Source organism: Anolis sagrei, chromosome 1 (genome assembly GCF_037176765.1).
Source record: "Anolis sagrei isolate rAnoSag1 chromosome 1, rAnoSag1.mat, whole genome shotgun sequence".
In the NCBI taxonomy this organism is placed as follows: Eukaryota; Metazoa; Chordata; class Lepidosauria; order Squamata; family Dactyloidae; genus Anolis; species Anolis sagrei.
In genome coordinates, this window is record NC_090021.1 from 218,522,391 (window position 1) to 218,538,672 (window position 16,282).

Sequence of the window (16,282 nt, forward strand, 5' to 3'; positions counted from 1 at the left end):
GTGAGTAGCTGGGTATTATTTCCTGGAGTATGGACTGGTTTGATCTTCTTGCAGTCCAAGGCACTCTTAGAATTATCCTCCAACACCACAGTTCAAAAGCATCTATCTTCCTTTGCTCAGCCTTCCTTATGTTCTATTACACCCTCCATAATGGATTTGTGTGTGAAAAGAAACAAGAAATGGTAGGAAAATATGGGAAGGCTGTAGGCAAAAAGTGGTGTTGTCTTGTCCCCACTCTTTCAGGCATCTGAAAGCAGTCTGAGAATCATTGGAAGCGAAGTGACTCATGAGAGACAAGGGTAGCAAAAAAGAAGTGAAATAAACAATGGTGCAGAAGACAAGGAACAGAGGCTAAAGCAATGCCCCCCCCCCCCCCCCGGTGTTTTTTATTGAGACCAAAAGCATGCTTACCCCATCCCAGAACTACAAACCACCAGAAGTATTTTCTATCTGAGAAGAAAGAAATGGCCAGCAGGCTATGAAGATAAAGCCCTTCCACAAGAAGCCAACTGTAGTTAGCCATGATACAAAAGTTAATGAAGACCATGACCATCTTACATCTGCCCTGAGGAAACACAAAGAGATAATATATAGAGTGATATACCAATACACATATAGACAAATTTATTTCTCTTACTTCATCACTTTTTATGTTACATTCCTAAGTTTTAGCATGTTTCATGCACCATTAGTTTAAACATTCATCAGTATATACATTATTTTCATTACATAGTACAACTGTCATATCTGCGGATTTTGTGTGATGCATGAAACCTGTATAATAGTAACCCTTATTGAAATGAAGAATTCTGGCCCAAGAATATTGCAAATTTCTGCTGGAGGGCCTAGAAAATGCCTAGAGAGGACATATTTTGCCAAATGTAGATAAATTAAACTGAGGATACTGATCCTGCAGATACAAAGGTGGTCATTCTTATCAAAGATTTTGTTTCTTGCCTCTCTTGCCTATTGTTCTTCATTATTTTCTTTCTTCTGTTAATGTCTGTGGAAGATATGTCCTCTGTGCTTTTCAGATGTTAATATTTTACATTGCCATAACAACTTTCATAAATTAAAAAAGATTGATATATCTGCAATGAAATGACATATGTCTAATTCATTCTTGAGCAGTGTTTACAAGTTCAAAACTATTTGTACATTTAGACGGGTATTTTAGATTATCATAGAAAATCCGCTATTGCATGTTATTCCCTGCATTTTAGGTTCAAAAATCTAAAAGACTCTCCTGCCTCATTTGGGCCTGAAATTACATGTGTGAAAAGGCAAAGTGGGGGAAATGCTTTAGTGAATAAGGAATGTCTGGAAATCAGCCAAACAGTTCAGGTGTAGAGATAAGGAAAGAGGTTCATAAGAAGACAAAACAAGAAGTAATTCTTGAATCTTCAAAACAAGCAGCTGTCACGTGTTGGTTTTAATACCAGTTCTTGTCTGATCTTGGAAGCTAAGGAGGGTCAAACCTATTAAGAAGTTAACAGGAGAAACAGCTACTATCAGGTGGTGTAGGTTATATTTTGGAAGAAGGAACTGGCAACTCCACTGAGTATTCCTTACCTAAGAAAAATCTATGAAATTAATTTATTGCAGTTGTGTGCTTTCAAGTCATTTCTGACTTGTGGTGACTCCTAAAGTAGAACTATCAGGGTGTTTTCTTGGCAAGATTTATTCATAGGGATTATTCCTTGCCTAAGGAAACCACATGCAATTCATAAGTATTGAAGATGCACACATGAATACACATCATGCCCTAGATACATTGTACTGCAACATACTCAGTGCACAAGGAAATGTACCCAGACAGCTACCATGCAGAGGTACTTAGATTAGTGGTTCCCAGCGTATAGTATTTCATCTGCTTTGGACATCACTTCCCAGAAACACAAACCAATATGGCTAGTGATGGATCTTAAGAGCTGAAGTCCCAGACATCTCTTATCTAGATGGCTACACAGTAAACTGGTTACATATCGGTTGTGGATTATTAGCACATATCAAAAAATGTTAATTTATTCTCAAAATTATTGTGAAAGCAGCTTAAACTTTTGGTGGTGGAATAAGACACCATCATGTGTGTCACGTTTTTTCATGTCAGGAGCAACTTGAGAAACTGCAAGTCGCTTCTGGTGTGAGAGAATTGGCCATCTGCAAAGCCACTGTTCAGGAGATGCCCAGATGTTTTACCATCCTGGGGGTGGCTTCTCTCATTTCCCCGCATGAGAAGCTGGAGCTGACAGATGGGAGCTCACCCTGCCATCCCAGATTTGAACTGCCGACCTTTCAGTCAGCAGTCCTGCAAGCACAAGGGTTTAACCCATTGCACCACCAGGGTGTGTCACATGAAACATATATGACCTAAATAATGCAGCTGCTCCCTTTTCTCCACAGTTCCCACACCTACACCAAAATAAGGCCTGCGAAATCACCCTGGCAAGTTTTAACAGGCAGGTTTAACCTATTTTAATTTCAAAGAGCCAAGAGAGCACAGAGTGTGCAAAAGCATTTCAACAAGACATGATGGCCAAAACATAGTCTTTAACTCATTCGGCTTACAGGGCTAATAAGGAACAAGAAAGAAATAATTTTCAAATACGTTTTACTTTCACCCTGTAATGGTCTGGACAGTGAGGCTATTTTCAGATGTTCTTTTCTTACCGTGCGTAATTCACAGTAGACAGCATCATCTGTGTCCTCAAACAGTACAGGATCTTTAATGAAGTTTGCAATGGCCCGCAAAATGAATGAAACAAAAAGCTGCATGTGGATATAATTCCTTGTACAGCGAAGTCTTCTGTTTCTCAAAGGGAACAACATGGTGCAGGTTTATACATTAGTAGTAGCTTGGTAAATTGCATCACTTACATAAATTTTTGAAACAAGGTTTGGAAAAAGTTCTTTTAGGCTAGAGTTCTCCAGAATATTTCAGTTAGCATGGTTCACTACAATGGTGGATTATGGAAGTTATTGTAGTCGTTATAGCCCAACTTTTCCCCAGTTTGTGACTCAAGGCAGTTTCCAACAATGAAAACAAACATTAATTAAAATTAATAGCGTACAAAAATCACAGCATATGAAGTAATATTAATACAAAAAATGCACTTTATTTGTATACTGCCCTATCTCCCCTAAGGGACTCAGGACGCAACATGTAACGCAAACATTCAATTGCTGGAAAGAAACCATACAGACAATTACATCAAAGTAACACATTAGACAAAATAACACAACCTAAGCAACTTAATAGACAAAATAACAACTAAAAACATCATAAAAATACAAAAAAATCTGCTAAAACACATTAAAGACAACAATACTAAAACTCCAGTTCATTGTAGCTCTGCATATAATACAGTGTTTGAAGACGATCATGGGCAAGGGTAGTCACTGGTAGTTTCCTCAGCCTTTGTGTATGCTCAAGGACTCGGAGAAAAGGTATTAGTGACAACCAATACATTATGGCTAACTAGAATTAATATCTTCGGGATACTAGATTATATATTTAGCAAGCTGTTGTTTTGATTTGCAGAGGTCCTCCCTTAAGAGATAAAATACATTCTTCAGTCTTGATGTTGTTCTGTGTCTTCAAGTCATTTTTTACTTAATGTGACTCTATCACAGGGGTTGGTGAGATTTCTTTAAAATAGGTTGGCCATTGTCTCCCTCTGAAGCTGAGAAAATGTGTCTTACCCAAGGTTTGACTAGGGATTTAAATCCTGTCTCTGGTCATACTACAATGGTCAAACCACTACACAATTATGGTCTTCATGTGTTATTTTCTTCACTTGCATATCTTGCATACAAAGTGAACTGTTTTTTGATTCTGAGACTTTTTTTTTGATGTGATTGGTCATTAGCAATTCTGATTTCTGAGTAATGTATATCTGAGGAGATCCCATTGTAAGAGAGAAAAAGAGGGAATATACTGCCAATTTAACAACTAATCTTGGAGGCCTATCCTTCATTTCAGTTCATAAATATGATTTAATAATCATTCTGTAGATTAATAAAAAAACTACACAGGAATGGGATGAAATGTAGAGCAATGGACAAGTAATCTTTCCTCACCTGGAAGAAGACAGAATGCCCAGGGCAATTGTCAGTGCCACAAGGGAAACACCAGTCCCAACTGTGTACACAGTTTCCAGCTTCATCAGATACGATACCTGTACAGAAACATGCAGGAAGACTTCATTCATGGCAAAGTACATTCATGTAAGACCCTTAACCTTGGCTTAAATTTCTTATCTGAAAATCAAGGTAATAGATAACATTATTTTTTCAAAACATACATTTTAATTTTTCATTCTAAACATGCCATACATTAATTTTGGTATTGGCTATAACAAAAATGATCAGAAATCAGGCATACGCTCCCCAAGCTAATAGAAACAGGCTTGATTTCAAATTAAAAAAGAGTATGGCAAAGAAACAATATTATGATGCTTGCTATGTGTGAACCGCCTTACATGCTACTTGATGAGGGCCTGCATTAATGTGATTGTCATTGTCTGCATCCATTTTCACTCTGCTCTTAACTACAGCCATGTGTACCTGAAGCATCTAATAAAGTGAACTGTAACCCATGAAAGTTCACAGTAAAATAAATACATTAGTCTATTAACAGTACACAACTTTTGTATTATTAATGTTGTTTTGTTTACTGAGACAGACTAACATAGCTGCTGCCCTTTTGAAAATATATGAATTGATTTAGTGGTACCTACCTTTACAATGGCCATATACCAGTAAACAACAGAATACAGATTGTGTTGCCTTGCTAATCTTGCCACAGAGAACAAGACTCAAAGAAATACAATACCACATAGAACAAATGAGAGATGGCCTTTGATTCTTAAACTTCAAAGACATTATCTTTAATAAGATGCTATCTGATAGGGGTAATGCTATGCTTTGTCACTAGATGCTGCTGTTACAACGTAATTCCCTGTATTGTCGAAGGCTTTCATGGCCGGAATCGCTCAGTTCTTGTGGGTTTTTTCGGGCTATATGGCCATGTTCTAGAGGCATTTCTCCTGACGTTTCGCCTGCATCTATGGCAAGCTTCCTCAGAGGTGAGGTCTGCTGGAGCTGGGAAAAAAGGGGGGTTTATATATCTGTGGAATGACCAGGGTGAGACAAAGGGCTTTTGTAAGTTGGGCTAGGTGTGAATCTTTTCAACTGACCACCTTGATTAGCATACAATGGGCTGACTGTGCCTGGAGCAAACTCTTCTTGAAAGGTGATTAGATGTCCCTGCCTATTTTTCTCTCTGCTGTTTTAATTTTAGAATTTTTTAATACTGGTAGCCAGATTTTGTTCATTTTCATGGTTTCTTCCTTTCTGTTGAAATTGTCCACATGTTTGTGGATTTCAATGGCTTCTCTGTGTAGTCTGACATGGTGGTTGTGAGAGTGGTCCAGCATTTTTGTGTTCTCAAATAAAATGCTGTGTCCAGGTTGGTTCATCAGGTGCTCTGCTATGGCTGATTTCTCTGGTTGGAGTAGTCTGCAGTGCCTTTCATGTTCCTGGATTCTTGTTTGGGTGCTGCGTTTGGTGGTCCCTATGTAGACTTGTCCACAGCTGCATGGTATACGGTAGACTCCTGCAGAGGTGAGAGGATCCCTCTTATCCTTTGCTGAACGTAGCATTTGTTGGATTTTCTTGGTGGGTTTGTAGAATGTTTGTATGTTGTGTTTCCTCATCAGCTTCCCTATGCGGTCAGTGGTTCCCTTGATGTATGGCAGGAACACTTTTCCTCTGGGTGGATCTTCATCTTGACTCTCGTGGCTTGTTCTCGGTCTTGCAGCTCTTCTGATGTCTGAGGTGGAATATCCATTGGCCTGTAGAGCCCAATTGAGGTGGTTCAGTTCATCTTGAAGGAGGTGGGGTTCACAGATTCTTTTTGCACGGTCTGCCAAGGCTTTGATGGTGCTTCTTTTTTGACTTGGGTGATGGTTGGAGTTTTTATGTAGATATCTATCTGTGTATGTGGGTTTTCTGTAAACGGTGTGACCCAATTGTTGATCTGGTTTGCGGATGACTAGGACATCTAGAAAAGGCAGTCTTCCTTCCTTTTCTTTTTCCATAGTGAACTGGATGTTAGGGTGGATGCTGTTAAGATGTTCCAGGAACCTGTTGAGTTCTTCTTCTCCATGGCTCCAAATGGTGAAAGTGTCATCCACATATCTGAACCATATAGTGGGCTTTTTGGTTGCTGTTTCAAGAGCTTGTTTTTCAAATTGTTCCATGTAGAAGTTAGCTATGACTGGGCTGAGAGGGCTCCCCATAGCTACTCCATCTTTCTGTTCGTAGAATTCATTGTCCCACTGTAAATAGCTGGTGGTGAGGCAATGGTGAAACAGCGCCGTGATGTCTTCTGGGAACCTCTGGTTGATGAGTGCCATGGTGTCTGCAACTGGGACCATGGTAAATAGAGACACCACATCGAAGCTGATCAGTTTTTCATTTGTATTTAGCTTGAGATTGCTGATTTTTTCAATGAAGTGGGCTGAGTCCTTGATGTAGTGTGTTGTGAGCCCAATGTGGCTTTGTAACTCTGCAGCAAGAAATTTGGCTAAGTCATATGTGGGGGACCCAATGGCACTCACGATTGGTCTGAGTGGGGTGGAGTCCTTATGGATTTTGGGGAGTCCATAAAGCCTGGGTGGAAGGGCTTCCTATTTACATAGCTGCTGTCGTATGTCGAAGTTGATTGAGGAGTTTTTAATTAGAGTGTTGGTTTTTCTGGTTATTTTGGAGGTTGGGTCTTGCTTAAGTTTTCTGTATATAGTAGGGTCCAGGAGTTTTCTGATCTTCTCCTTGTATTGTTCTGTATGCATGATGACTGTGGCATTCCCCTTGTCTGCTGGCAGAATGAGGATATCGGATCTACGAGGCTCACCGGATCTATGACCGCCTGGAACGCAACCTCTTAAGAGAGAGAATTCACACCATCCGCAAAGAACTCGCAAACACAGAAAAGGAACTGCTGCATCTCCATATCAATATCAGCCGGAAGATGAATTCCCAGGACTGGGACAAAATAGAAAATCTCACTTACAGGAAAATGGAGAAAAACATGGTTGTCCACACCAACAGACAAAAACAAAAATTCTACAAACGACAAAAGCAACAGCCGAAACCAGAACTGGATACATCATGGACCATCATCAACCTGACAGACAGACAACTCTCTGAAGACCAAGTATCCATACTAGCGAAAGGAGGAAACTTTGCTGTAACCGCCACCAGGATCCCAGTAGAAAACATCATTGCCAATGTCGAATCAGCAATTTACCGCCTCCCAGAGGAAGAAGCAGAAGAAGTACGAGCGGAAGCAGCAAGGATCCTGAAAAAGGCAAAACTCCCCTCCAGTAACATTACAAGGAAGGAGAGAGAAGCCATTAGAGACCTAAATTCAGATCCCGATATCCTCATTCTGCCAGCAGACAAGGGGAATGCCACAGTCATCATGCATACAGAACAATACAAGGAGAAGATCAGAAAACTCCTGGACCCTACTATATACAGAAAACTTAAGCAAGACCCAACCTCCAAAATAACCAGAAAAACCAACACTCTAATTAAAAACTCCTCAATCAACTTCGACATACGACAGCAGCTATGTAAATAGGAAGCCCTTCCACCCAGGCTTTATGGACTCCCCAAAATCCATAAGGACTCCACCCCACTCAGACCAATCGTGAGTGCCATTGGGTCCCCCACATATGACTTAGCCAAATTTCTTGCTGCAGAGTTACAAAGCCACATTGGGCTCACAACACACTACATCAAGGACTCAGCCCACTTCATTGAAAAAATCAGCAATCTCAAGCTAAATACAAATGAAAAACTGATCAGCTTCGATGTGGTGTCTCTATTTACCATGGTCCCAGTTGCAGACACCATGGCACTCATCAACCAGAGGTTCCCAGAAGACATCACGGCACTGTTTCACCATTACCTCACCACCAGCTATTTTCAGTGGGACAATGAATTCTACGAACAGAAAGATGGAGTAGCTATGGGGAGCCCTCTCAGCCCAGTCATAGCTAACTTCTACATGGAACAATTTGAAAAACAAGCTCTTGAAACAGCAACCAAAAAGCCCACTATATGGTTCAGATATGTGGATGACACTTTCACCATTTGGAGCCATGGAGAAGAAGAACTCAACAGGTTCCTGGAACATCTTAACAGCATCCATCCTAACATCCAGTTCACTATGGAAAAAGAAAAGGAAGGAAGACTGCCTTTTCTAGATGTCCTAGTCATCCGCAAACCAGATCAACAATTGGGTCACACCGTTTACAGAAAACCCACACACACAGATAGATATCTACATAAAAACTCCAACCATCACCCAAGTCAAAAAAGAAGCACCATCAAAGCCTTGGCAGACCGTGCAAAAAGAATCTGTGAACCCCACCTCCTCCAAGATGAACTGAACCACCTCAATTGGGCTCTACAGGCCAATGGATATTCCACCTCAGACATCAGAAGAGCTGCAAGACCGAGAACAAGCCACGAGAGTCAAGATGAAGATCCACCCAGAGGAAAAGTGTTCCTGCCATACATCAAGGGAACCACTGACCGCATAGGGAAGCTGATGAGGAAACACAACATACAAACATTCTACAAACCCACCAAGAAAATCCAACAAATGCTACGTTCAGCAAAGGATAAGAGGGATCCTCTCACCTCTGCAGGAGTCTACCGTATACCATGCAGCTGTGGACAAGTCTACATAGGGACCACCAAACGCAGCGCCCAAACAAGAATCCAGGAACATGAAAGGCACTGCAGACTACTCCAACCAGAGAAATCAGCCATAGCAGAGCACCTGATGAACCAACCTGGACACAGCATTTTATTTGAGAACACAAAAATGCTGGACCACTCTCACAACCACCATGTCAGACTACACAGAGAAGCCATTGAAATCCACAAACATGTGGACAATTTCAACAGAAAGGAAGAAACCATGAAAATGAACAAAATCTGGCTACCAGTATTAAAAAATTCTAAAATTAAAACAGCAGAGAGAAAAACAGGCAGGGACATCTAATCACCTTTCAAGAAGAGTTTGCTCCAGGCACAGTCAGCCCATTGTATGCTAATCAAGGTGGTCAGTTGAAAAGATTCACACCTAGCCCAACTTACAAAAGCCTTTTGTCTCACCCTGGTCATTCCACAGATATATAAACCCCCCTTTTTTCCCAGCTCCAGTAGACCTCACCTCTGAGGAAGCTTGCCATAGATGCAGGCGAAACGTCAGGAGAAATGCCTCTAGAACATGGCCATATAGCCCGAAAAAACCCACAAGAACTGAGTAATTCCCTGTGTTGCTCTTTATTGCTGCGCTCAAGCTTTATTAGTTCTCTTGAAACCATTCAAGGAGGAATAAACACAGACATGGTAAGTATTGTTGGAGGCGGGGGGAACTTTGTTCTTCCAAAAAATGCAGATAGATACCATGGCTAATAATATATATATTTTAAAAATCAGAAGAATCAACATAGTTCATTCCCCTAAGGTAATTTCAGACTCATTAAAATGATTTACATAATCACTTTCACCAAAGAAAACTTGAATTTGGTTATCAAGTAAAGAAGCACTGTCGGCAAAAGGAAAGATCTGAGACAAGTTAATAGTTGTTCAAGTCAAGTGATGATTCCTATAGACCAGGGCTATTTTATGGTGGTCCATGGACTGATCCCAGTTTCTCAGCAAGTCTACACTCAGCCGGGTAGAAGTGCCTAGACTATATTGTGTGTGCCTTCATACCACTTATAGCACATACAAAGGTATATTATGTCTGCCTTTGGTTGTTTCAACTCACTTTGTGTTCCCACTCAACCAGGGGGGCATTAATTTCCTCTGCATTCAAGCCACAAGCAATGTATGGCCTTGGATATTTTTCTGACCAGCCTTCCCTGGTGCAGTTACGATATATAAATCCTATATTTCAGTTACAGGGACAAAGCAATACACATGGTTAATTATTGTCACAATACTCGGAAATTTTCAAAACATTCCAACATCATTGAAAGTTCTTGTTAGTTACTGTTAAATTCAAGCTATGGTTATCGTATTGTGCTGTGGACCATAAAGGAAAAAATATTTTTAAAGAATAAGCAATAGTATTTTGTCCCTTTCACTATAATAGTCTCTTTTTTATTCACACATGGGGCAATTCAAACAGCATAATGTTATAATTTATATCTATATTTTTACATAATCAATGGACAAAGAAGGTCTTCACATACACTGTGTGCAATGTGTTGCTATTATTTTTGTTTTGTAAAGAAGAATTCAGTGCTAACTGAAGGTCATTCAGAGAGGATACAGTTCAGGCCTGAACCAGATCTCATGAGTTTTCTTATAAGGACTTGAGAAAACTCCCACTGGATCAGATGAAAAGGTCTATCTGATCTCATCCGTAGCACTGCCCAAGTTCAAACACATTCATATTTTGGATTATAACTAGCAGAATAAGACCATCAACATAACACTGGCCAGGAAATTTGGAGAATTGTAATCCAAGACCCATATCCGCATCCCAAGTACGGATCCCTACCAAAATGTTTTGCACAATGGCCAATCATGTGCTTCTGAGATTCTGCAGCTCTATGATGAAAACAATAATTGTCTACTCCCACTACTGCTCCCCCTGTTAAGCTGCATTCCAGTAGAATTTGGAGAGCCAAACATCCTCCAAGCCTATTTTCATTCTTTGACATTGTACAAGGAGGAAATTGGCCTTTCACAATGTCCCTTGAGTACATTTTGTTATTTGTAGTTTTACCTGTTTGTCCAGTTACCATTTGGAAAGCTTGAGGACAAGACACATTAACAGTTTGTCCAACAGAAGAAGACAGCCAGCATGTTAGATTATCCCACATTCCAGGACATCTGCCTAAGGTTTAAGAACAACAGGAGCAACAACAATTAATACAATTGAAAGCCATTGGCCTTACCCCGAAGAACCATAAAGAGATCCCCTCTTTGCTTCAGCACTTCCCCAATTAGTTGCCCTTCAAATATGTGAGACTACACTTTCCATCATCCCCAGACAGAGAACAAGCCAATCAGTTTGGAAGATATAGGAGCCTCGGTACCCCAATGGGTTAAACCTTTGTGCCAGCAGGACTGCTGACCTGAATGTCAGCAGTTTGAATCTGCAAGATGGGGTGAGCTCCCATCTGTCAGCTCCAGCTTCCCATGTGGGGACAAGAAAGAAGACTCCCACAGGATGGTAACACATCCGGACGTCCCCTGGGGAACGCCCTTGCTGATGGCCAATTCTCTGACACCAAAGGCGACTTGCAGTATATTCTCGGTTCACTTCTGACACAATTAAAAAAAACTTTGGAAGATTGTAGTCAAGGCTTCTATTGAGAGGTGAATTGCAATATGACACTCACTAGAGCATGGGGATATAATAATAATAAAAAGACTAAAAGCAGCGAGGCACTTTAGGAAGATCTAAGGCATTTTATTTCATACCCCACAAATAATTACTAACCAATATGACAAAAACTGGAAGCAGGATAGCAAAGCTAGAAAGCCTAATAAGGTAATGAGAAGTTTTAAAAGCATGGTTTACAGTAGCATCCTGTACATAGGTTCAATGGGATTTAATCCCAAATTAGCATTAAAAACAATTAAACAACAGATATACATGAGGGGTAGAAATAGCACAACTTTCCAAATGTTTTGGGACTATAATACTGGTAATGTGAACAAAAACAAACTGCGACCAAATACCTGAGTTAAACTAGGGGTTTAGAGCACTGATATTTGATGAGATGATAAGAAACTCAATTGTAGGTTCTCGCTGTAGTATTTTACTCTAGTGCTAGTCAAAGGGAGGGGACAAGCTGTGATATACAGAGCAGTGGTGAGCCTTAGATTCAATATAACACAATGCAACATCGTTCTTTCTCTCTGAAGCTACTTCTATTTTCCAGCTGGTGGGAAAGTAGAAAGGACTCCTTTCTATTGACTCAGTAGTTTATAATACACATGCTTTGATTTAGGCTACTTAGAGGTCTACATCATGTACAATCTACCCAGCACATGAATTGGCAGCACACAAGTCTGCCCATTAACTAATCCTAACTACTGAACATTAATCAAGCTGCTCCGGGAGCCTTTGTCAAAGAAATCCTGGTGAGGGTGCTTTGAAATACACAGTTGTGTTCTGTCATACCTTACAAACACTCAGTCATCATGGGTTTGGCATTTGTAACAGAGTGCCCCTGACAGCAACAACATTGAGCACAGTGGGAGTCAGAGCAAAGACATAGGGCCATTCAGGTCAATTTTTCCCACAGACTCAACAATTGCCTATTGGGTGGTTATAATAATCTGAATTCCACTCACTGATTAATAGGGAAGGAAAGGCCACTGTTTTGTTTACTGATACCAATAAAACTTCATTAATCAAAACCAGGAAGAAGCAAATTAATCTTGTTGTTCAACCAGGCCTTGTTCTTGACTCTCTTTCCCAGTAGGCCACCCTTTCCAAGTCACAATTGGTCATCTGTAGATACCATAAAAGGGAGCATAAATCATTCTGGGCATTAGATTCACTACTTGGCTCCCACAGGTATACCTAGGGGTGGAAGTGCATATGCTTCTTTTTTCAAATACTAATAAAAAAGCAGCAAAGCAAGAGTCAAAATGGCCAAAGAGAGTTGAAAGTGGTTTAAAGTTCCAGAACTGACACATTCTTGCAAGGGCACGAAAAAGGGGACTCTCTGTTACCAACAATTTGTGAAGGGTGTCAGCACTTTAGCAGATTATATTAGTTAAATGATTATGGAGAAAAAGGACTTAGAGATCTTGAAATTGTTTTTAAAAATAGATTATGCCATTGGCAAATCACAGTTCCTCACTCATACCAAAACTGCACTGAACAGAAAACAATATACTTGAAAGAAGAAAGGTTTTAATTAATGTTGCAAATGAACTTTGCAAAGCAGGCTAAAACAAAGATCTTGTTTATTACTATATAAAATAGTACGTTATAAAAAGCTCCATGGGACTAGCATCATAATTCTGCATCTAGTGGAAAAAGCAAAATCTCAGCAGCGTTAAAGAATAATAGAACCAAAGCAAGCTATCCGTGATTCTGAATCCTGGATCCAAAATGGGTTTAGCACCTTGGATAACTCCTTTAAAATCTGGAGCAGATTCACCGTCGCACTGGTGTGGAAGCTACCATGTGCCACTGCAAATGCTGGTGTTGTTGGGAAGCACAAAGTAAGCCACTGAAGTTCTTCCTCTCTTTTCTCTACCCTTGTGTAAATAGACCTCCACAATGTAATCAGTCAAATTTCATTGACCTAAACAAAAACCTATATTGAACAAATGGGATCACAGTTTTATGACTATGACAGATCAAAACACGGTATCTTGCTATCAACCTTATGTTTTACCTGAGCTCCCCAGCAATTCATTGTTCGCAGTCCTATTTGCTTCTTCTTGGGCAAGGGCTAAGGTGCACAGTTCTTCCTCCATCCTCATGATTTTCTTGATTTCACATGATGAAATAAAGGCCCTGGCCTGCTAATTTAGAAAGCAAGCACATTTTTATTAGTTGACAGCAACACATGAGATCCAAATAACCTTATTATTATTATTATTATTATTATTATTATTATTATTATTCTGTATTTATATCCTGCTTTATCTCCCCTGAAGGGGACTGAAAGTGACTTAATGTAAAAGCATCAGCATAACAATTTAAAAATATACAAATATACGAACATTAAAACAGGATTAAATATAACCAGTATTTTAAAATTCCCAGTTTAAAAAACACATTCAAAGTTTAAAACCACAGCATCCCCGTAATTGATCTTAATCACCTTATTTTCCATTTGCAATTCTCTTACACTATAATTTCAGTCCTTTTTCTTGCACCAAACATCCACTAAAGAGCAAAAGATTGGGCAATGCATTTTTAAAAGTAATACTAGAAAAACCTTACAGAAGCAGTTCAGCTCTGGAATATTTCAACTTACAACCGGCCCTACTGTTGGATAGACAAAAAGCAAGGTCTCAAGTAGGCGATTGCTGGAAAGCATACTGCAGTGACATAGTACTGGGAGACAAAGTTCTGTGTGCCAAGTACTCTTGAAATCAGTTCATTACCCGAAGCTATGGTGGAAAAAATATGGTCACCTTTGTTGAACTATTTGGCCACTAATCCAATCAACCTCCTGATATGGAATGAAAAAGAAGGAAGTGGATGCTTCCTTTTGCTCTACCTTAGAAGGGAAAATGAGCCAATGTCCTGTACCTTATGGAGGAAAAGGGATCAGCCCTGTTCAAACCAATGGTCAAGAATCCATACGCTTCAACATTTTAAAGATGAAATCAGAGAGACTTGTGTCAAAGCAACAAGGCGCAAAGGGTATTAGTGAAGTAGAACATACAAGCTATGACAGGCCATAGCAATTTGCATTTTCCTAAGCCTACAGAGAAGTGCAAGATCGTGTCTGTCTTATCTTTCTAAAACTGAATCAATTCAGTGCAAACTAGTTCTGAAGTCTGAACTGAGTTTGCAGCAAAGGGAAGTAAGCAGAAGCAACAAAAGTCTGTGTACATTAGAAAGCAAAGGTGTCAACTAGCTCAGCCACCCACGTGGACAATTTTGGACTTTGGAAGATTTCAGATATCTGGATAAGAATGAGGCTTAGACTGCACTGTTAAATGGGTTATTATTATTCAAGACTTACTCTTGAATGTTTTGACTACAGACAACAAAGATGCCATATATATTTGAAAGCAAAGGAAGTTCATGATCCAAATAGGAGTCACCTTACTCTAGCTGCTCGGGATGAGCATATCCTCACTCCAGTCACAAACTTCCCATGTTAGAAAGACCTCAGATTAGCACTGGCAGATAGAACTCAACTGTAATGAGATGGGCCTTTGCCACCAGGCAAATGAGTTTTGGGGTTCTATTTAGCCTCATAGCCAAACATTAAGAGTTGTCCAGTGGTGTGAAAGAGTCAACTTATATTAGTGGCCTTGTAAAATTATTTTTGCACTAGCTTAGCAATTTGAGGCTGCAAAAAGACATAAGGGCTGAGAACAGAATGGGGAAGTGAATTTATTGATCTTGCTAACCTTTGGTTTTCTTTGTTTGCATTTGCACTGTTTAACCTTTGGGAATCAGTCTGCCATTGCCTGAGAATGGGTTCACCAACACTGAGGACTGAATGTGATGGCTGGTTGGGAGACAGTCTAATTGGCATGTACATAGAGCAGTGGTTCTCAACCTTTTTTTGACTAGAAACTACTTTGACAAGGGACCACGCTCCATTAGTACCAAAGGTGTTACCAATCAGTTTTTGGTCAAGTTTAGATTCAGTTTGGTTATTTGGGGTACTGATTCAGACAATTAAATTGGATAGATCACATCAACTCTAGTTTCTGATTCAGAACATATACCATCCAGTAGTCGCCATTTGCTCGCTCACAGAAAACCATATTTAATAATCTAGAGCTGATGTGATAGTAGTAATCTTTCATGGGTATTTAGTCTCTCTCCTTCCGACATCTCCGTTGCCTCAGCACTATAAGAGGATTTAAATCAGGGGTCCTCAAAGTAAGGCCCGAGGGCCGGATACAGTCCTCCAAGGTCATTTACCTGGCCCTTGCTCAGGGTCAACCTAAGTCTGAAATGACTTGAAAGCACACAACAACAACAATCCTACCTCATCAGCTAAAAGCAGGCCCACACTTCTTATTGAAATACTAATAAGTTTATATTTGTTAAAATTGTTCTTCATTTTAATTATTGTATTGTTTTAAGTGTTTCTTGCACTACAACTAATATATGTTCAGCGTGCATAGAAATTCATTCATTTTTTAAAAAAAATTATAATCCGGTCCTCCAACAGTTTAAGGGACTGTGATCTGGCCCTCTATTTAAAAGGTTTGAAGACCCCTAGTTTAAATGGACCAGTTGCTCTCATTACTGTGTGGTTTTGAGGCAACGGTGTAGTAATGGTGAGGCTGTGGACCATATTTTCATTCTTGTGGACCACTGGTGGTCCACGGACCCAGGTTGGAAACCATTGCCCTAGAGGCTTAATTCTATCACTGACTGTGAGGGATTCCCATCGCAAAAGTCCCCCCCGGGGTGAGAAGGGCGGGGTATAAGTAGATGAAATTAAAAAAAGGGCTGGAATAATTCAATATTATGTACCATCTGATACTTTATTGACCACCAGTAAAGCTTGTCTTA

General features: G+C 39.9%; 1 protein-coding gene across 1 annotated transcript in view; it reads right to left on the minus strand.

Moving 5' to 3' along the window:
- SCTR (secretin receptor) overlaps positions 1 to 16,282 on the minus strand; it is a 30,080-nt gene that overhangs the window by 13,347 nt on the left and 451 nt on the right. Inside the window, exons 2-7 of the mRNA XM_060760701.2 lie at positions 13,461 to 13,590; positions 10,823 to 10,933; positions 9,857 to 9,975; positions 4,081 to 4,178; positions 2,671 to 2,806; positions 412 to 565 (exon numbers count right to left, since the gene is read on the minus strand). Coding sequence (XP_060616684.2) covers positions 412 to 565; positions 2,671 to 2,806; positions 4,081 to 4,178; positions 9,857 to 9,975; positions 10,823 to 10,933; positions 13,461 to 13,590 — 748 coding nt within the window. The remainder of the gene's footprint in view (positions 1 to 411; positions 566 to 2,670; positions 2,807 to 4,080; positions 4,179 to 9,856; positions 9,976 to 10,822; positions 10,934 to 13,460; positions 13,591 to 16,282) is intronic.